The sequence below is a fragment of the Bos indicus x Bos taurus genome, chromosome 22 (genome assembly GCF_003369695.1).
Source record: "Bos indicus x Bos taurus breed Angus x Brahman F1 hybrid chromosome 22, Bos_hybrid_MaternalHap_v2.0, whole genome shotgun sequence".
In the NCBI taxonomy this organism is placed as follows: domain Eukaryota; kingdom Metazoa; phylum Chordata; class Mammalia; order Artiodactyla; family Bovidae; genus Bos; species Bos indicus x Bos taurus.
In genome coordinates, this window is record NC_040097.1 from 14,408,951 (window position 1) to 14,431,628 (window position 22,678).

The following is a 22,678-nucleotide window of genomic DNA, read 5'->3' on the forward strand; positions in this document are numbered from 1 at the left end:
AATTAGAGTGGTTTCAGTTTTCTCTCTGATCCTAAGATTTTTTCAAATATTGAGTATATTTTTGTTAATTATGAGAAGTTATTTTTTAAGAGAAAGAATAAAACTGATGATTTCCATTCTCTTCCCCAAGAAAATAACTCTATATTTGGTCTAAGATTAAAAGCCCCAAGTGGAATCTTCTTATAGAATTCATTTATTATTACACTCTCTCACCAACTAGAACCAAGGCTTGGGCTGTTTCACTGTTCTCAGAGGTGGCCAGAGTGACAGCAGAGCCTGTTTTGGTGGTCTAGTCAGAGTCTGAAATATCCAACTGAGGAATAGTCCTTGGCTCAAGACCTCAAGAATTTTTTTTTTGAAACTCTGTCTGTATTTTGTTTATCAAAAGGTCTTTCGTATGTTTCTCTTTGGCACAATTAAGTAGATTTTAGAATTTGTAGCTGTGGGTCTGTAATATATTCATCCCAAGATGCCTTTGTGCATCTGTTATGTATTTCCATATTGTTTTTGCTAATAGTTTTGGAGAGATTTTAAACATTTGAACCTTTTTTTTTTCTCCTTTGTTTTAAAGACAGTGTCTGGAGAAAGTTAAGGACTCAGAAAGTTATTAATTTTTTTGTACTCCTAAGTGCCCTGTAGTCCACTACTTTCAAAACACAAGAGCCCATTTTTTCTTGTATTTCTTTTCTTTCCTTTTCTTCTTATATAGACTGTATTGTATTATTCAGAAGGATTGGATTGACCCTCTGGTAGGAATTTGTATTGATTCCATATGCTAACTAACTATGTCTTATTCTTTATTCAATTATGAGAGATAAGATCTCCATATATACATGGTAAATACATAATATGTTTTAGAGAACAAATATTGAACAACTTGAAATTAAATTAAATATTTGCTTTGAATAACATGTCTTCTCTTAAATAATTCTATATTTGATGATAAACTATTGTTCTGAAACAAACTTTATTATCCTCTCTTCACATCTTTTCTTATTCTTGTTGTGGAGTCCACTCATCTCATGACCTCACAGTGACCGGCTTGCCTTTTTTAAAAACATAGTTTATATATTTATATTTATTTTTTTAACTGTGCTTCATCTTTGTTGCTGCACACAGGATTTCTCTAGTTGCGGGAAACAGGGGCTGCTCTCTAGTTGCTGTGCTTGGGCTTCTTATCGTGCTGACTTCTCTTGTTGCTGAGCACAGGCTCTAGGCGCACGGGCTCCGGTGGTTTTAGCAATATGGTCTCAGCAGTGGCAGCTCGAGGGTTCTAGGGCGTGGGCTCAGTATTTGTGGCACAAGGGCTTAGTTGCCCCGTGGTTTGTGGAAGCTTTCCAGACCAGTTACCAAATCCATATCGCCTACACTGGCAGATGGACTCTTATCCATTGTACCACCAGAGAAGTCTCAAAGTAGCCTTTTTTTGTTTTGATCTTGTAAATTCTGACCTGGCATCATGGATGGTCCTTGCTTTGGGACATTCCATGAATAACATGACTTTCAGTTCTAACACATACTTTGTTATATTCTAATCATGTAAATGCTGTTGAAATAACATCAGCTTTATATTTGCATCCCCTTTAATTTACATACAAAATAGAACCAAGCTATTTAACAATGATCAAACAGACCAAAGGGTGAAATCATGGTAGATTAAATAAGAAAGCTGAATTCTATTGTATTTGCATAGATGGCTTCTCTTTTTACCTTCTATACTAAAATTATAATCAAATGTATTAGGACTCCAAAAAGTTACTGGAGTTTTAATTTACTCTACTTCTAGCAATTTAAAATATTTTGAAACTGTTTAATCAAACTGATTAAATAAACCACCATCGCTATATAAAAGTTTTAGCATCTTTATTGCTAGAAGACCTTCCTGAATAAATATTTCCACAAATAAGAAAATAATAAAGTTTGGACAACTAAAATTTTTAAGAAAAGATTTTTCATGCTTTGACTTGAAAGCATGCTCTTATTAAAACAATTCCAACTAAAATCTGTAAGTAGGTCTGTCCTTGAAAGCTTTGGCGATCAGCTTCCATTTCTGAAGACTGTCCTTGTCATACATCATTTTTGTAGCAGCTGGCTTTTTCCTTGGTGAAATTGCTGTTAAATATGTATGGTCTGGTCGGTTTTATTTTAGTAGCAATAGCATTTTTTTCTTTTTCATTGTTATTTGTAGCATGTGATCTTCTGAACTTGATGCATTATTTCCCACAAAGCATTTCTTTCTCCCGTCTTTGATTTTTTTTTTCCCTTGTATCTCAAGAGATCTATCATTTGCATTAAACTTTCCTGATTATCGTTCTTCTGTCCGCCATGAACCTTTAGAACAGTGAACAAACTTTTTGTACCCTGGTGTGGTATGAAAATGCTTCACTTGGGGAATGATCCTGCCAGATTTAAATTATTTAACAGAATTAGTGCTTGGTGAAATCCCAAGTCACATGATTTTGTGGCCTCTGTGATGACTCTTTGGGTGTTTGTGACCATATTGAAAACTTGGAGGAGCTATTTCTGGTTTGGCACCCTGTCTTTCCTCTTCCTGGCAGTGCCACCCTGACCATCTTTCATGGCTGCTGGGCTTTAAATCAGACCCAAGACTTAGTGTGTTGAAGCAGATTTGATCAGTATGCCTCATTCTTCTCCAAGTTTTCTTTTCCATTTTTTAACCCTTTAATGTCTAGTGCACTTTATTATTTTTTAAAATTAACTTTTTAGAGTATAGTTGCTCTACAATGTTGTATTAGTTTCTACTGTACAGTGGAGAGAATCAACTGTATGTATACATATATCCCTCTCTTTTGTATTTCATTCCCATTTAGGTCACCACAGAGCACTGAGTAGGGTTCCGTGAGCTATACAGTGGGTTCTCATTACTTACCTATTTTATATATAGTATCAATAATGTATGTATGTCCATCCCAGTTCATCCCACTCCCCCTTTCCCTTCCTGTTTTTGATTAGCTCAGGGGTGGGCGTACAGTGGTCAAAGTCAATTAAAGTAAGACATTTGAAAATCTCACATTCCACCTGTGAGTAGGGTGGGAAAATGTTGATGATTTAAGTGCCCCACCAATTCTCTGGCCCCATCAGAGGAAAGCTTGGAGATGCTGGGACAAGGGCTGCAGGGTACAAGGCTAGGATGTGTGATAAATAGGGTCTGAGGATAGAGCCAGCCCAGTGAGATACAGAATAGAAAGACAGAAACCAGAACCTTTATGAAACCATTGAGAATCTCTGGATGACCAACCTACCCTTGAAGCAGTTTGTACCCCTAAGCAGTTATATGGGCCAGAATTTTTAAACGTATTTTAATTTGGCTATTTGGTTCCTTAAATTGGAGAGATTCCCAGCTTGAAGAAGTAGAGGATATATTGACATAATTACAGTAGAAACAGTCTTAAGTAGCATCCAGTTAAGCAATTTAGTGGATTAATTAATGTTCTCCATTTCTCCTCCCATCAATAAATCACTTTGGCTGAACATTCACAGCTAGCCATCTGCTCCTGATACTCAAAAGGCCATGGTTTTATATACAATGATTGGCTAAGTGTTAAAAGAAGATGTTTGATGTATTGTTATAAAATGATTCCTGATCCAATCCTTTTTGATTGTGCACATCATGATCACATCAGAGATCACACACACACACTTGTGCGTGCGCACACACACACACACACACATACGGAGTCACTGAGTTCCATTCCCTGTGGAATGGGATGGGTTATAAATGGAGTGTCTGTCCATTATGTCCTGCTGACAATATACTTACACATCTCTATACATTAATAAAAATAGTTCCTCTCAAAAATGATCCAGTTTGGATAATTATATGCTCATGCTAGTTACAAATCACGAAATAGAGTTAAACCTACAGCCTTTGATTTTTTACAATCTTATGTGACAAGAGAAGGGCAGCATCAAGCACCCATCCCTGCCACTCAGGATGCAGTGTGTATTAGCCTCTGAAGATCATAAACTCAGTCATTTGGTATTAGTTAATTGGGCCCACTGCTGTTGTTCAACAAGCCAAAAAAATAAATAAACAAATAAAGTTGATACCAGCATTTGTGGGGTGAATGAGGTCTGGTGGAAAGATGGCTGGTACATCCTTGTTATTAATTCTTGGCCAGCTTTGTTAGAAGCTGGCTTTATTCCTAGTGGATATCATGCTCTTTGGGACAAGTTTGAACTTCCAATGTTAGGGGTTGGGGTGGGAGTGAAGGGAGCTTATGACCTGAGTATCTTCACATGAAATTGAGCATCAAAAGCAAATTCCTATAATGTTTTAGCCATATGAACCCAGTTCCCTGGTGCCATATCCATCAAAACCACCTTGGCATGAAATTGGCTTCTTCCACGGAACTCTTGAGGGGGTGGATCGTCCCTGCAGCTTATTTGCAGAGAACATTGTCTGCGTCTTAGAGCATCTTTCTGCCCTTTCTCAGGCCTACTTCTGACTTCTTTTTATATACTTTTAGCAGTGTTAAGCTAGAAATGCCCTTGGTTATGTGACCACAACTATATTTTCTTATTCTTGGGGCTGAATGCCTTCAGGATTTTGTCAGTTTCAGAGCTAGAAGACATAGAGGATATATCATTTATATATATATATTTTTAAAGAAAACCCACAGTTTTCTTTATACAAGAAATGTGTTCACAGGTCACCTGTCACCCTTCTGGTGTAGGTGCTGTTAAGGTTGGGCTGAGAGTTGTCTAGGCAGGAAGCTGGGAGGTGATGAGCATGGCCGCGTTGAGCCACCCGAGCTACGTTTCCCCAGTCCCAGTCGTTCATGGGCTGTACTCACATCTTCATCTGTTTCTGCCCAGTGCCTGTCTGATTACTTAGTGCTTATCTTTAAACCGACTCTCTTTATTTTATCTAAATACATTTAGCCTTGTTCCGAGTAATAATCTGTGTATCCATGGGTTTGATGTTTTGCTTAAAATTACTCTGATGTAACAAAATATACAAAGGCCAAAGTCTTTAAAGATTTCTTTGTCTTCTACCTGAAAGCACTTACCTGGGATGGCATATGGTGTGTGTTGTTTTGAGAAGGAGCTGAGGGCAAGGCATAAGCCCCTTCCCATCCATGGCTCAAAAAAAGGAGATTAAAATTTCTTTATTTTGCTCTTTCAGTGGCTATATGTAGCTCTGATATGTAGCAGTAGCATTTCAAATTTGAGACAGGGTGCTCTCTCCTGGGAATTTAAAGATAAATGAAGGCACAAAAGATTGTATTACTAGAGCTGGTCATTCTGATTTTCAAACCCCGGCATTAACTAAACCCCACCCCCCACCTCCTCTTTCCTCACCCTGCCTCATCCAGTTATAAAGACCCCGGTTTCCAGCATCTCAAAGGATGATGTGATCCTGGTAAAGGGAGGAGAGTGTGTGTGCACCTCCATTATCTTGACTGTTCCCGTCCCCACTACCACTGAGTGGCATCTTAAATCAATGACAGCCTAGATGTGGGCAGGACTTGCACTGAAATGCAGCTCAGAGAAATTCTATGGTCCTCCTCAGGGCTCAGCTCAAATCTTCCTTCTGCTGTACCTTGTCTCCCAGAAGGCTCATATTTCCTTCTTCCTCACTCAAACTCATCCTTCATCCATATTCACCTCCATCTTTCATCCATATTCACCTCCATCTTTCCTACCCACAAGCTAGCTTTTCAGGCTGGTACCTTGTGACAGGTCTTAAAAGCAGTGCAGATTATTAATTCCTTACTATGCCCCAATCTGGGCCTCTCTTAGAAGCCGAACTCAAGACTGCTTGTCATCTCTCCATATAAATCTAAGCAAATGCAGGAGAGTCAGCTCTCTGCCTTTGGAGGTTACAAACAAACAGCACAGTTAGGCTTGGCTCTGTCTGCCTTTCTGAGTGTCCGCAATCCACTTGCCTGCCTGCCTGTGGCTTCTGGACCCACTGCCTGGTGATATGCGGCCGTGTTTCCTCTGCAGCCTCTGCTCCCTCAGCCTCTGATTCAGCGCCTTCCTTTGTCCATCCTGCAGCTCTATGTCTTCACACCAGCAATATCCCTGACAGCTCCTTAATTGCTACACACATTTGTACAGTTCCCTGGCAATTATATTTCAGACCCTGTCAGGGTACCTGCTAGCCTCAGGGCTGTGTTTATATTAAATATCAATAAAAACCTGATAGCATCGGTGCAAATGGCAGGCTCACAAAATCATATTTTGCTGGGAGCCACAAGATGGAAGGAAGGAAGTATGTTTTAAATTCCTTTCTCTCTTCTGAAAGGTTGGGATGAGAGGAGACTTTCTGACTGAAAATCAGGAATGGGTTCGTACCAGATGATGAAAGCTGTATATTCTGTTCTCTAGTTGGGAGTTGTTTTTTATCATGTGTGATTTGTTTTAACATCAGTTTTCTCCAGCATTGTTTGTGTTGCTGTACTCTCACCCCCCACCATGGAACATAGAATAAGAATTCAAGTACCCTAGGTATTTTTAAATGCTTGTTGACTGAGTGGATAAGTTTATTTGGCTTTACTTTGCCGGGGAGGGGGCGGAGAATGTGTATTTGGGACAGAGGCCCAGGACTAAGTGTCTGTGAGCCCCACTCTACCCTCTACCCGCATCCCCTGCACCGCCTCCGCTGAGGGACACTTTAGGTGAAAAGGACCATCTAGCCCATCTCAGACGGTGTAGCTCTCCCCTCAGAGAACCTCGGTTCTCCCATTCTTCAGCAATAGTATGTGCCTTTCCAGGAGCTGTGATCATAAGGCACAGGCACGTAGAGCAGCCTATAGCAGTGCCCAGAAAGAGTCTTGCTGAAGGTTTCCAAACCCAAATGCGTGGCCCAGGGCTTCTTCCTTTTCTTTTCCATGCTTCTTATGAATAAATTCTATCAATTAGAGACATGCTGCAAGAATGGCTAGCAGGGATGTGCAGTCTGAGGACTGTTGCAGCAAAGAAATCAGTGTTAGCATATCTGTGACAATACATCTGCTGGAGGACAAACTCTTCCCTGTTTCCATCAGTAGATTTTTCCCACTTGTGCACTAAAGAACATGCTGGCTCCCTTTGGGGCAAATGCCCCCAGGATGCAGTGCTCTGGAGCACTGTCCTCCAGCTTTCCTGCTGTTGAGGACTCCCTGCTTGGATGCTGGGACAATGCAGAAGAAAGCTTCTACCTCTGGGATAAGTACCTGGCTTCAGAGCACAAAACATGTTTGGTGAGCTCGTCCTTCTGTATCAGTGGCTTCTCTCACTCTGCCATTCTGCCACCCTAGTGCAGGCATCATCTTGTGCCCCTGGAAGGGCAGCAGAAGCCTCTACACAGCCTTTCCACCCCCACCTTCCTGTCTCTGCTTGGTTGCTTTCTAAATGGCAGTAGTTTGTGCCTGCCTTCTCTTCAGACCTTCTAGGGGCCTCCATTGCTCCTGAGATGACCAACAGACTGCAGCCTAGGGTCTTCAAGGTCCTGCTAGGTTCTCATCCCGAACTGCCCCAACCCCTCACTAGCTTTTTGTCCTCTGAATTCCAGGTATTGAAATTTCAGTTGGCAATGGCAGGGCCACTCTGCCCCTTTCCCCTTTTAGTGCCTATTTATTTCTCAAATTCCAGCTTGATCAATGATATACTATGGAGACCTTGCCTAAGAATATGTTCCCTAGCATCATGTTTTGCCCCTTCTGATACTAATCATGACTATAATCTTATATTTAATTAGATAATTATTGGATTCTTTGTTTTCCCCACTGGACTATACTTGCTACTGAGTTAAGGCTTTGCCTAGTTTCCCCCATTGCTTTGTCCCCAAATCCTAGCACAATGCCTGGCACATAGTAGTCATTCAACCACCTTTTTCTGAATGAATGAATTAATGAATGAATAAGTGCATACTGCATCCAGTACAGGAGCTAAATGCTTTGGAGAATGTTAGAAAATATGACATGATTTATACCCTTTAAATGGGTTGTCCAATGGCAGTAGGAACAGCTTCTATAAATGTCACAAGAGAAAAAGCATCAGTAAGATTGTTCAGGATGAGGGTGTGGGTATATGTTGGGAGCTGAAGGGGAACTGGATTTGGAAAGGGCTCCTGGGCCAGGCTAGAGCATCTTAGAGCACTGGGCAGTGAGATGTAGGCTCTGAGTGATGGATTAGCAGAAACTACGGAAACTTCTGGGTCAGGCTGTACGATCTGGCCTTGGATTTCAGCACAGATTTGCAATCAGGATGCCAAGTTCCAGGGAGCTGCAGCAAGGCTCTTGCAAGGCTGGTGTTATGCTAGTACTTGTTGGTGGGCAAGGGGTGACAGTGTTCACCCTGTCTCTGAACCTGAGGTGAATTTTATTCCCTTTCCAATCAGAGCAAATCTTCAGCTTTTTGTTAGAGGCCTCAAGGGAGACTTAGTTAATGGGACAAGATCACATATCAAATGAGGTGTTTTACATTGATAATACCAGCTTAACTACAGTTTATCAGATGCGACTTTAGAATCCAAAGTCCCACAAGATATGCTTAGCTTCACTCTGGAGTGTCTTATCTAAGATTTTATGCCTTGTAAACATCCCCTCTGCAAGCAGCCCCCAAATCCAAATGCTGATGGTGTTGAAAGAGCTTCACTGTGGCTCTGCAGCAGAGGCCCCAAGGGGGACACGTTGGAGGACCCTTGCAGATGAACTCTACCTTATCTTCATCCACCACGTCCTCTTCAACTCCCTCACATGCCTGGAGCACTAGGTATGACGATATTTTGTCAGGGCCCCCAAGAAAGCCTGATCCCAGCCCCCTCCTCCAGGAACTGCCCACTTCATCTATTCGGTGAGAGCTGGGGGCAGACAGCCTGCTCCGTGCTTCAGTGTTGCCTGGTGTCTAGACGCACCTCTCATGCCTTCCTCTCCACCTCATACTGTCTAGTGGGTAGTAAATAGAGTTCAAGGCCTCTTTCTGCTCTTCTTCCATTTAATAGCTTGGATACAACACGGAATTTAGCTGATCTCTACCTTGAGCAGGTGATGTACTGGGACAGTGGACTTCAGGACTCTCAGAATCAGTTTCCTTATCTTTAAAATGGAACTAGAAAGAGTTTGTAACTGTTCAGCACAGTGCATGGCATGCTGTAAATGTGCCAGACCTGGCAGTCTCTGCTGCCATCCTTATCATTGTTACTTTGATTTCTATCTCATAATATTTCTATTTCATAATTTGCTTTTTCTTAGTATCTCTGACAAAGACTTGGGAATGGTTTATTCCAAGGGGATAACAAGTGACAAGGAGGAAGAAACACAAATTTCTCCACAAAATTTAAATATGTTGAAGGAGGACTACTTAAAGTTGCTATATTTAACAAACAATTTCAGTCACTAATGTGAAATCCCACTGGGGAATGAGCCCTGAAGTCTAGCAGGACAACAGACTGCAAGTCTAGAGTTCAGGTTTTGCCAAACTGGTTCCCCAACTCTTTTTGCTCCCCAACTCCATCCAGATGGTTCAGCCCTGGACCGTGAGTCTTTCTTATCCATCTCATCCCAGGACTGCCAGGAAATGCCTCCAGATTTGTGAAAAGCAGGCTGCATTTAATATTGTAACACATCTAAGTTTTAGAGGAAGGATAAATGTTTGGCTAATAAATCTATTTTATAATTCAACACACATTAAGGGCTATTTTCCAGTACACATTAAGTGCTTGATAATTAGCATCAAAAGTATTCATTATTTAATCTCTTATCTATTTAGAATGAACCAAAGATGTCATTTGCTTGCTGAAATGGGAGACATGAAACCTCTCCAGCCATTCTCCTGTTGAATCTGGTCTAACATGCAGTGCTAAGGAAAGCTGTGTGGACTTAGTGCCCCTGGCAGTTCCTTTGCTGGTATAATTTCATATCCAGGAGTCACACACCTTTAAAGACCTTTAGGAAAGCCCCAAATCCTTCTTCCAGCTTGTTCAAGGCAGGAAATAAATACCTTCTTTAGAAGGGCCATACTTTAGAAACACAGTTGAACATGAATTCAGTCCCTTTCTTTTTAACAATGGTTTTTGGGTAAAAGTAGTTTGTAATTCTAACTGTTCATGTATGCTCAGATTCTCTAGAAATGGACCCATATTTTGTGGTAGAAAATGGCAAGTTTCACACAGTACTGCTGATTCACTGTAGAATAAATGATACTGAAAAAAAGGATGGAGGGAGTATCAGGTAACTTTGAAGTCTGGAGAGGAAACTCAAATAGTAAGGCATCCATAAAGATCCTGATTGCTGGAGGAGTGTGTCCTGGAAAAAAGGACAAAGGCTATGCTGGCTATAGATTTTAGAAGAAAAGAAATTTGATTTTGGAACCACAAATAAAAGCATGATGGGCCTTGGCACTGGTGGCGCACAGATTATGTCTGTTAGAAAATGTACAATTGGCAGAAAACTTACCGAGCTGCTGAAATCCTCACCACAGCCTGCCCACCTCTCCCATCCCATCCTGTACTCTCGTTTTTGCTCCAAGTCTCCAGCAACACTCCTAGCTTTATTGTTTTGCTCCCCAAGACACAGGCTTCTTCTCTGCTCTGAACATTAGAACTTGCTATTCCCTTTGCCTGGAGAGCTTTTGCTCCCAAGGAGGTTTTGATCTGATTCCTTTTTAGCATTCAGGTGTCTCCTTGAAGAGGTCATTTTTGACCACCCAATTTGAGTAACTCCTCTTCCCCTGACTAATCACATAAGGTAACTCTCAACTCTACCATCCCTTTTAATTTTCTTCATCACACCAATTTCTATTTTGAATTCTTATATCCTTTTCCTTGTCTCCCCTCCTCAGATTGAAATGTTAGCTATATCATCTGTCTGCTTCAGTGCCGAATACCTGAGATAGTAGATGCTCAATAAATATTCATTGACTGAACAAATGGAAGAGTCATCAAGAGTGCCTGGCCCTGATAATTTGAGGAAGGGAGGAAGATACATAGGTAGAACCTTACCTGGGTGGTCCTAGGACAGCTGGACTACCCTGGGTGGGGTGTCAGGGGCTCACCACCGAGCTGCAGCTGATGATGTACCCACTGACAGTTTCGGAGCCCTCCTGCTGCTGAGCACTTTGTATTACCAATTCTTGAGGGAGGCCTGCTCTCATTTGCTTTCTACAGATGAAGACACTGAGACTCAGGGAAGTTAAGTCCCAGATACAGGCCATTAGCTAACAAGTATTGAGTGAGGTCTTAAACCTGAGATTCCAGCTCCAGAGTCTGAGTTCCAGGCTGGTGACTGCACCAGTACTGCTCACAGGCACACTGCAGAGAACAGGGAGGAAAGTTGGGAGTCATCTCAGAACCTTATTTGTTTGCTAAGACATGGAGGAAATACTGGTCACTATTTATGGAGTATTCTATATGTGCCAATTGCTGTGCTAAGTGCTGTACATACGTGAATTTGCTTGAGGCTGATCGTCTTAGGGCACAGGAAGATGGAACTTGGGACTGAAATGTGATGGCTACTCATTTACAGACCTGGAACTAAAAGGAAATGTGTGTGTGTGTATGTGTGTGTGTGTGTGTGTGTGTGTGTGTGTAAGGGGAGTGTGCAGAAAGAAAGCCATCTGCAACATGAGGTGACCTCTATGTAGCAATGTGCAAGCTTGAGAGGAAAGCGCCTATGAGAGCAGTTATTTAGGGGAAATAAAAAAGGAAGCTACTAATATGATTTTTGATAGGTTGTATGATACATTATAAAGACAGACCAGGGATGTGTGAATGCTTTTCAGATACAAATTTCAAATTGATCAGTGTGGTGTGGGACTGTTACTCTCTAAACATCTGCTAGTAGTCTGTTTTACTAAAAGCTGAGCAGCTGATAAATTTTTGACTGGCATCAGAAGTATTTTAATCTCTCAGAAAGTAGAGGAAACAGGAGGAGGAACTGCTGTTGCTGGAGTTGATATTGACCAGTATGCGTCTTAAATCGGTACGGAATGGACAGGGACATTGGAGAAAATGAACATGTTATGTGGAATTCACTGTATTGAGTAAAGAGCCTGGGCATTGACGCAACACTAAACATTAAGGGAAATGATTTGAATCCAATTTGGTACACTACAGGTAGGATCCATTGAAAGAGGTCAGGAAGAATTGTAAGCCCGTAAAATTATAATGCAGACATGAAAATCTGAATCGTTCCCATAAAGAGGAAAAGGGAGAAAGCCCTTAAACATCCTTCACTAGGAAAAAAGACTGCACGTATCAAACTCAGATGTTAAAAACTGTACATTAACAACCATGGAATATGGGTATGTTGTATAGGAGAATTAAGAGAGTGTGAGGACAGGCAGTGTATTGATAGTGGTCTCTAAAGGTGGCCTCTATGTTCAAGTCCTAACCTCTGGTACATCTTGCAAATATGACCATATTTGGAAATAGGGTCTTTGCAGATATAATTAAAATAAAGCTTTTGAGATGAGATCATCTTGAATTTTAGGGTGGACCCCAAATCTAGTGACTGGTTTTCTTAAAGATGAAAGAGATTTGACCCAGAAATAGACCTGCAGAGGCCAAGTGAAGATGGAGGCAGAAATTGGAGTTATGTGTTTATCAGGAAAGAAGTGTCAAGGGTTGCTGGCTACCACCAGGAGCTGGGAGGGAGGCAGGGAACAGATTCTCCGCCAAGCCTCCAGAAGGAACCAACCCTGCAGACACCTTGATTTTGGAGTCTTGACCTCTGGAGTAGATTTCTGTTATTTTAAGCCCCTGCCATACCCCCACCCAAATTTCTGGTAATTTCTTTCAGCAGCTATAGGAAATTAATACAGTCCATTAAACCCTATAAATTAGGGGTGAGGGTAAAGCCTCAAACTCAGATTAATCTAAGACTCCTGAAGAATCCTAACTGAAGCAGAGGGAACTTTTAACAAATTTTGAAACAAAGCACAAACAAGGGAAAAGGTAAAGCTGCTTGCTTAGGAGGATGCCGTCACTTTTACAGGCGGCCATGAGAAAGCAAATTGATCAGCACCCAGAGAGGGAACATCTGAAAGGCTGCCGGTCCGCACCCCAGTGTAGTGTTCCCCTCCTCCTCTGTAGACAGTGGAAGGATCTGGGGACCTGGGTACTCAGGGTACAATGTGTAGCACTGACCCTTTGAGCTACTTCACTTTCACTTTCTGTCAGTCAGTGCTATTGAGAAAATCATTTTTAACTTGTCTTTTTTAAAAAACTAAATATTTAGATGAAGGCTCCATTTAATAATGTCACAGTTTTCCTTTTTTTTTTTTTTCATCTCTTAGATGACTGTAGCAATGGACAGCAGTTCTAGATTTTCCCTTCTATTAAAATTACTTGCTAAACAGGCTTGCAAAATCAATACACTGATTATTTCACAAGCCCGAGGAAGTCTTCTTTCAAATATTTGATCATACAGTATGTGTAACACAGCCTCTATTTTAACGAGGCTATATTTTTTTTACTGATTCTACTCCCATTGTTCACCATACCCTTGGAAAACCAAAGCCCCCTTTTCTTAAAGAGGCATAAGTTCGGTGCAAGTTGTGGTGGTCAGATGAAGTGGGTGAAATGATCCTCAGATACTACAATTCTTTTTGCATTTCTGAAGGTGCTCACAGTTCCCAGAGGGAGGAGCAATCTTACTAGGTTACTAGGGCCCCCTGGAGACACGGGAAGCCTTTTACTACCACCAGAGAAACCATGCTCAAGAAAAAACGGTCTAACTGGAAGATGGTGAACTCCTTAACATGTTGAAACACAGAGAGCTACTGAAATGGAATTTTTGCTTCTAATTTGTGGGAAGGTTTTATAATTGAGGTCATTGATGGATGAGACAAAGAACTGTGGATTTTTCAATGTCATTATTGTATTTGCACCTTTGTGGATTAATTTAAGTGGCTTTCACAGCAAGGAGTGAGTTACAGTAATTATTGTCAAGCTTGGACAAGAACAATAATGCACCACATTTTCCAAAATGGTGAGGATAAAGTCTTACTCAAAATTACCTTGCAGGAAAAAGTTGATTGTTTTCACTCTCAGTCTAGGATGTGGTTTGTTATAGTTTACAAGAGTTAGAGTATTTACCCTTGAGATGAAAGTTAGAATCCCAATGGCCTGTTTAATCTGGGTAAGTGGTCTGAAAGAATGAGACAGGCTGGAGGTGAGACAGTAAGACAAGGTGCCATGTCTGTCCACTGAGTTAGACTCATATCTTGAGCTGTGTCTTGCCCTCAACCTCTTAGAGGGAATCAACTGGCAAAGGCAGGCAGCCGGGGCGGAGGAGCGGTGAGTACCAATACCAACAGTGAGCTGTCTTGCAGTGTGCGTAATTTATATAAGCATTTCTAGAGTTGCTTTGCTTGTTGGCTTGCTGTGTGACTTGACTGGACTGATAGAATTTGTCCCCTTTCCCATTGTCTGCGAAGTATGGAAGGATTTTGAAATGAGGATGCCACAGTGGGGTTGCTGTGATTCACAGTCCCACAGGGATTCTGGTGAGGGTGCTGGACTCCAGGGCAATGGACTAGCTCCACTGATGGCTTTATGAATGTCAGTCGCCATTAATCCATTTTTGTCAATGTTTGTGGTTTTTTTAAGATTTTATTTATTTTATTTTTTGGCTGTTACGGGTCTTTTTCACTGCACACAGGCTTTCTCTAGTTGTGATGAGCTGAAGCTACTCTTCATTGCTGTGCGTGGGCTTCCCTTGCTGTGAAGCACAGCTCTAGGTATGCTTCAGTAGTTGCGGTTCACAGGCTCTAGAGCATGGGCTCAGTAGTTGTGGCGCACTGGCTTAATTCCTAATCCTAACCTGCATTATGGGGAAGGCAATGGCACCCCACTCCAGTATTCTTGCCTGGAAAATCCCATGGATAGAGGAGCCTGGTGGGCTGCAGTCCATGGCGTCGCTAGGAGTTGGACACGACTGAGTGACTTCACTTTCACTTTTCACTTTCATGCATTGGAGAAGGAAATGGCAACCCACTCCAGTGTTCTTGCCTGGAGAATCCCAGGGACGGGGGAGCATGGTGGGCTGTCATCTCTGGGGTCGCACAGAGTCGGACATGACTGAAGCGACTTAGCAGCAACCCGCATTATACTGGGAGTGGACAATTATCTATTCTCTTATAACAAAATTCTGCCAAGTGTTTCATCATTTTGAAATAGAATCTTCTAAAGTTAAAGAAAAGTGTCCACTTAAAGAGCATCCTCAGTTGGATCAGAAATACAAGAAATATTTGCTTATTTTCTGTCTTTGTCTTCACTCTGAATTCTCATCTGTGGACAAAAGGCAAGGGGTTATCTTTGGACTGCTAAGGATGAGGAAAAGAGATTTACTCATGGATTCACAGGGCAGAAGAGTAGACAGCTGTATGGAATTGGAGAACAACCTTTGTTTTATTCATCCATCCATTCATTTCTTTATCCATCCAACATTTCTGGCGTTTCTGCCATGTGCTGGTCAAAGGTGTGCAGCAGGCTACCAAAGCAAGATGATTCCTGCCCTTATGGAGCTCATAATCTGCTGAACAGAAGAAGTAGAGAGATTTAGTTGTGTAATTCCAATTTATTTATTTTTGAAACAAACTTTTATGTTAGAGGTGGAGAGAACTGAAACAGGACTGTGTTGACTTAGGTGATAGCAGTGACAGAAAACACATTTTTCCTGTTTTTAATGCTGAGTTCGGACTCAGGAGCCAAAACGCAGAGCAGAGTGCTAAGGTCTGTCTTTCTTTCTAAGGAACTATTTGCTCAGCCAGATTCAAAGTTACCCAAAAAGGGATGTGCCTTTCAAGGAGTTATAAACAGAGGCTCCTGGGTGGCTTGGCAGGTTCAAGCAGGATGGGGAAGCCCTAATGTATGCAATTCCTAGGAGCTAACCATTTTGGGAGGTCTTAACTTTCTTCACATCTTCCTGCCGGATAGCCCCCGTGGTGATATCTGTCAGCTGTATGAAATGCCATCTGGGTTCAGTTTCACCTTGGTTATGCGGCATACGTAACATTTCTCTTCTTTCTCTCTTCCACCTCTGTTTTTCTCCAGATCCAGCAATTGTCAATGGAGTTTACTGGTCCGAATCCCTAAACAAAGTTTTTGTGGATAACTTTGATCGTGACCCAAGTCTCATATGGCAGTACTTTGGAAGTGCAAAGGGCTTTTTTAGGCAGTATCCAGGTGAGTGTCCCTGCATTGAGAATTACAATTCAAGTTACTGATTCTGTGTTATTTTCCTTTAGGGTTCAGGGTTAAAAGTTTTTTTCTCTTCCCTTAGGAGAAAATGAAAGATTAAATTCAAATATTTTACATCTGTTGACAGAGTACAGGACAGGAATGCCGTGTGGCATCTGCATATGTGTGCACACCCACATAAGGACCTACATGTCATTTCAGCGTCTTTCTCAATAGAGCAGTTCATAGATTCACCACCAAAAGTGAGGAACTGGGGTGTGAAACATACCATACTTGATCTTTCTGCACAAGAGATTGCTTTTATTGCTATTACTGTTATCGTTGTTATTACCAGGGAAAGGAGAAAGCCGTGATCAGCTGAGTTGAATTCCAACTGAAAAATGTAAGAAATGGAAACATTTGAGCTTAGGTTTCCCCACTCCACGGCTAAGAGGAAGAGGTTGAAATGGCCAGAGCACTACTGATGTCAGTGCCTCCAGAGCACCCGCAGACAATCCACCATGACTTGGGAACAAGTGTTCCTTCTGTGGCCTTCACAGGCCTCTGCTTTGCAATAGGAATGTAATACTGGCTAGGTTTAAATTGTAATTAAAAAAGGAAGAAAAAAAAAAAAGGAAGTTTTAATTTTGCTTACAAGTTGTGAAACAGGACTGGAGGCTGCAATTGTGCCAGCATCACAGCTGTAGAAATTAACAAGCTCAACCTAAAAGAAGGAAAAAAAAAAAAAAATGCCCTGCATAATCTTGGAGCAATTAAGTAGAGTCTTTTATGTTTTCATTAAGTAAGACTAGGCACCTGATGTCTTCTCACTTTGAGGCTCTGAGACTGCCAGCCTCCGCCTGCAGGAGCTGTTTGCCCTGCGCACAGCATCTGTCCCCTGGGACTTGCCTGCCGAGTGCCTGCTTTGCCAGATTAGTCAACATTTCCCAAGAGCTGTGTTCAGCAGGGCATGCATGGTTCCTCCTGGAGCTCACAGAAATTTAAACAATAAGCATCCTATTAAAGATAACATTATAATAAACAGTGGTCTATTAAAGTTCCAGTGTCACCAAATTGCAATCTGCTCTGATACACTCAACAGCGAGTAAATTTAATGCAGATGTGAAAATAGAGCATGGTGGGGGGCTGATCCATCAGGAAGCCACAGGAACAACTTAACGCGGCATACGCAGCATTTGAATGAAGGTGGAGTAAATAAGAAAAAAACACAGATTATCTATTGTCTCCACCAGCAGGAAGTCTTCAAACTGAATTCAAAAGTTTCTAATTTGAAATTTGATAATAGAGATGTATTAGTCATCTTGGACTGCCATAACAAAATACCACAGACGAGGTGTTTGCGATTTAAACAATAGACATTTATTTCTCATTGTTTCTGAGGCTGGGAAGACCAAGATGAAGATTTGACTCTTGATGAGACCCCTCTTTTTGGCTTACAGATGGCTGCTTCTCCCTGTGTCCTAACATGGGAGAGAGAAGAAGCTCTAGTTTTTCTTACTCTTTCTGGTAGGACACTAATCCCATCATGGGGGCTCCAGTCTCATGACTTCATCCAAACCTATTCGCAAAGACAGTTACCTCTTAATATCAGAACATAGGGGTTCTTCAACCTATGAATGTTGCTGGACACAAACATTCAGTCCATAACAAAAGAAAATCTTCATAAAGGGTTTATCTAATGTTGTTCAGTCGCTAAGTCGCATCTGATTCTTTGTGACCCCATGGACTGCAGCATGCCAGGCTCCTCTGTTCTCCACTGTCTCCCAGAGTTTGCTCAAATTCATGTTCTTAGGAGAGATTAATTTGTGTACAAGATTTTTATCAGTCACAATCCGAATAGTTGACACAGAAACGCTTATAGTTCTTTTATGACATTTGTGGCAGAATTCTGACTTTGTAAAATTCTGCATATTTTCTGTGTGAATAAAGACGTGTGTCACAGTCCTCCAAAGGGCTTCACTGCCCTGATACACGTCAGGGCTCACTCTGTGCCTGGTGTTGAACAGAGTACTCCTCTTGTCTCCTGAACGTAAAATGATGTTAGATGAGGGAATCCGTGTTTTGTTTTTTTTTTTCCCTAGGATCCTTTTTTCTTTTTAGGATGCTTCTTTTCATGTTTAGAGTGGTACCATAGAATGAACCAGTGGTAAATGTACTTGCCCTTAGGCAGAAAGGATGTTTCTTCATTCTTACCAAAGTGTGTCCTGAGTTCTTGCTTTGTTCTAAGCCCCATGTGAGGCCCTTAGGATAAAATGGTGAGCTAAAGGGGAAAAGTCACTCCCCCATGAAGCTCCCTCTTGTGGGGAAATGCATTCATCAGAGATTTTAGTTACCAGTGAGAGAAACTCAGCTCCAACCTGCTCCAGCAGGGAACACATTCATTGAACCTTCTGACCTTCGGAGGATGCCCGATTTAGGCTCTGCCCTGTTTGCCCTCCTCTTCATTTTCATGTGGCAAGAAGACTGTGTTGTGTTAGATGAAATTAATTTCCCTCCAATATTACTTTATAATACCTTTGGGAGAGAAACAATAGGATATCGGAATATTGACAATATTTTAACATTTAATCGGATTTGAGGATTGAATCTGCCGAAGAGGTTTCAGCATTATTTTCAGTTTCTCCTATGGATATACTGTATGTTCTAGGGACATAGTCCTATAAAAGCTGAGGAAGGTAGGCTAGGCATCGCTGATGCTGGCCGTGAAGTCTAGAGTGCCACAGAGAGAAGGCTGCATGGCAGTGAAATCTGCTGCTGAACAGCACCATTCTTTCTATCTTGAGGTGCATGCCCCAGCCAGCCTGGGTGGGATCTCGTTGGCATATTGACACTTCTAGAAATTATATGGTTCCTACAGGTGCTTCTTGGTTAAGTGACAATTCCCTGGATCTCAAAGATGTAAGATGAACCACCTATTATTCCTCTGAAGAGATTACTTGATTACTTGAACATTTTCAAAATATTGCTGTGTACAAAAAATATACTAAAATGTTGAAATATCCTAGGAGAGGTAGTACCCATCTGGGACAGGGTTTCCTGAAGTTTGTCTCCTAAAACATTTTGTTGTGAGATTCTTGGGAACAGAAGGGCTCAATGTTCAAATTAATTTGGTAACTGCTGCCTCTTGCTTTCCCAGCAGCAGAGGTTAAAAATTAATTTTAAGCAGATTAAAGACCCTCAGATGTTCCTCCCATGGTGTAGAAACCAGTTTTACTTTTATTCACTTAACTCTTTCTAACATCCAGTAAATTCTCATGGAACTGCCTTACACTGCCTGTATAAGGTAGAGAATGGTAGCATGGAATTTGGGAGATCAAGTCATAGTCCTGACTGGAAATCTCAGGAAAACCTGTTAAACTTTGAGAGCCTTGGAGTCCCTGCCTTGAAATGATGATTTGGGCTCAAAGGTCAAGTGTGAGTAAGATCATCCTCCAGAGCCCATCTAGCCCTGATTTTGAGACAAGGTATTATCTTTGTTGTGACATCAGGGCAGCTGTGTGTAGAACTGTGTTGAGGTACTGTCTTCATCCCCTCTGTGTGTATCTCCTTTCCTAACCAGCAAAAGCCTGTGTCTCTGGGTCCCCACTGTCACCCAGCTCTTTCCTCAGTGTAGACACCTCTCTGCACGGCCACTCTGGCCTGCCTTTGGTTCCCTGGACTCTACGTGCTCTTCTCAGACTTTGGCAGACAGGGTTCTCTCTGCCTTGGGTAATCTTCTTTGCCCTGTGGCCACTCTTCACGTTTATTTTACAAGTCCTACATGTTTTACATGTAGTGGGTTAAATAATGTCCCTCTAAATTCATGTGCCCCTGGAGCCTCACTTGTTACCTTTCATGGAAATAGGATCTTTGCAGATCTAATATAGTTGGGAAGTGATCCTACTGGATAAGCATTAAATCCCATGTGGCAAGTGTCCCTATGAGAGAGGAGGGCACACAGACACAGAGAGAAGACGGCCATGTGAAGACAGAAGAAGAAATTGGAATTATGCAGCTACAAGTCAGAGAACACCAAGTGTTACTGGGATCTGCCAGAAGCTAAGAAGAGGCAAGGAAAGATTCTTCCCTAGAGCCTTTTTGAAAAGCACCAATTTCAGCATTGCCTGTGTGGAGTTACAAGCCCATTTTCTGAGACAGGATCTCAATCCAAAAGGAGAATATAGAGTATCACTAATTACTTTCCCCTAGGCCCTGGCCTGAATGCTGGGACAGTAAAACAGAATTGCCTGTTTCTTCTCCAGCGGAGCACATAGTGATGAGGCTGTGATGAAGGAAGGGTGGCAGAGGAGGGTGAGGTGGAGGATGAGCAGGTAGGGTTATGGCCTCAGAACACTGGCCACAGTTCAAGTCCAGGAATGTCCACTGAATGTCGACTATGGGTCAACACATTAAAAATAATTCTTTTTATTTGGATTCAAGCCAGTTCTTGGTGGAGTTATACATTGGAGTAATACTTAGCCTCACTATGGATATAATTTCATTTTATGTGTCAAGACTGTCAACCTAGCTATACTTGGCTTTATACAAATGCAGTATGTCAGATGTTTTTAAAATAAACTATATTCTTCTCCTTTAGTGTACAATATCATGTCATTTTTATTTTATCTTCATTACCTAATAACCTTCCTTTGGCAGTGGCTTCTCTTACTTCTATTTTCTGATTTGTTACAGAGAATCTTTAAATTAGGTCCATTTGTGGGAGGGAGATGTAGATACAAGGAGAATAGAATAAAATGACTCTTCAGTTTACAAACTTCTATCTCATAGTTATTTCTGAAATGATTTAGCAGTGTTATCTTACGCACATACCTATTATCAGCCCAATGTAGTCCAGAGAACTGGCACTTATTAATTGGAAAGGAGAATCTCAATACTACAGTCTCAGGCCTTTCTCCTGTGAAAATAATTTTTATGTGTTTATTTTCTCAACTGCAAAATCCTCCATCCCTGAGTAACACCGATGGTTGAAAACAAGGATTTTCTATCTTACTTTTAGGCAGCAAACACTTTTCTTTTTAAATGAAAGTTTATTCTTAAAAACTAAGTTTTAAATAGAGAATGTGAAGTTTGGATGTATCTCGACCAGTCTGCAAGCCACAGGGCTAAGGATGTTGGATTCCATTTTATGTAAGGGGAAAACCCTCCAGGCTTCAAAGACTGAAATTCAACTTCTATTATGCAGCATAATTAGGGCCATTTTATTTCATTTCAATGTAGGAAGCCAAGCCAAAACAGGGCTCACAAGAGAACAGACTGTGTATAGTCTGAGATGGAAACATACCGAGTACTTTCTAATGCCTCCGCCCCCACCATGCTCTAGGCATTACCTGTCTGGGTCCAGGAACAGGGCATGACTCTGCCCAGAGATCTACAAATGATGCAGCCAGGTCCAGCAACTTGTAGGACAGTGAGACGTGGCCTTGGCAAACTTTAACTAGCCTTAGGAAGGAACTGCAGCCATGTCCTTTCTTGATGGGCAGCGGGTTACTAAAGATGTCACCACTCTCTAGCAGATCCTGGAGCAGTTGGGCTGAGGCCGTGTTCCAACCCTAAAGCACCTTCCCAGAGCTGGTGATGGAGCATGTGATGAGCCCCAGGGTTGGTCTTTGCATGTGATTTTTCACCCTGTTCATTCAATCAGCAGAGCAGAACAGCCTTGAAATGCTATGAATAAATATTTGAAGTTTCTGGGTTTCTCATAACTCCATTTTTCTTCTAGGGATTAAATGGGAACCAGATGAGAATGGAGTCATTGCCTTTGACTGCAGGAACCGAAAGTGGTAGGAAATGGTCAAACCTCTTAGTTATTTTTTAAAAGAGAAAATTTGCAGAGAGATTCAGAATTGATCTTTGCTTAATTTTCCTCGGACACAGGTACATCCAGGCAGCGACTTCTCCAAAAGACGTGGTCATTTTAGTGGATGTCAGTGGCAGCATGAAAGGGCTCCGCATGACGATCGCAAAGCAAACAGTCTCGTCTATTTTGGATACGCTGGGGGATGACGACTTCTTCAACATAATTGCTGTGAGTGCAGCTGTTTTGTGCTTTCTTTGCACTTTAAGTTCACTTGATCTTTTAGCAGCAAGCAGTTAACATTCTCCTTGCTTTTGTATACACAACATTAGATGCCCTAGGACGAGAGCCCGATAGTCCCGTGTGAGTTCCCTGAATCAGGATATTGGAGGGGTTTCGGGGTCTGGGAAAGCAGTTGGGCACATTTTTTCTCACCTGGCACTCAGGCTTTGTCATCTGGAAGAGCAGCACTGGATTTGGGAACCAAACCGTTTAGAACCTTAGGGAATTAGACTTAGTGAGATTTTCTTTAAACTACTAGATTTTCTTATGTGGAAATTAATTTTAAGCTAGGTTTGTGTGATGACAGTGATAGCAATCATGATGATAAGATATTGAAAATGTAGAGAGCAGGGTAAGGCTCAGAGAGTACTCCATCCTAGCTTCAGAAACAAAAACGGTACTTATTAAGTGCCTACTGTGTGCCATTTGCTTACGTTTCATATTTGCAT

The 22,678-nt window shown here is 41.6% G+C and overlaps 1 protein-coding gene across 3 annotated transcripts in view; it reads left to right on the plus strand.

Annotated features, from left to right (window-relative positions):
• CACNA2D3 (calcium voltage-gated channel auxiliary subunit alpha2delta 3) overlaps positions 1 to 22,678 on the plus strand; it is a 903,947-nt gene that overhangs the window by 436,327 nt on the left and 444,942 nt on the right. For all 3 annotated transcript variants that reach the window (XM_027522771.1, XM_027522769.1, XM_027522770.1), the window contains exons 6-8: positions 16,007 to 16,138; positions 21,873 to 21,933; positions 22,028 to 22,178. In XM_027522771.1, the coding sequence (XP_027378572.1) occupies positions 16,007 to 16,138; positions 21,873 to 21,933; positions 22,028 to 22,178 (344 nt within the window). The remainder of the gene's footprint in view (positions 1 to 16,006; positions 16,139 to 21,872; positions 21,934 to 22,027; positions 22,179 to 22,678) is intronic.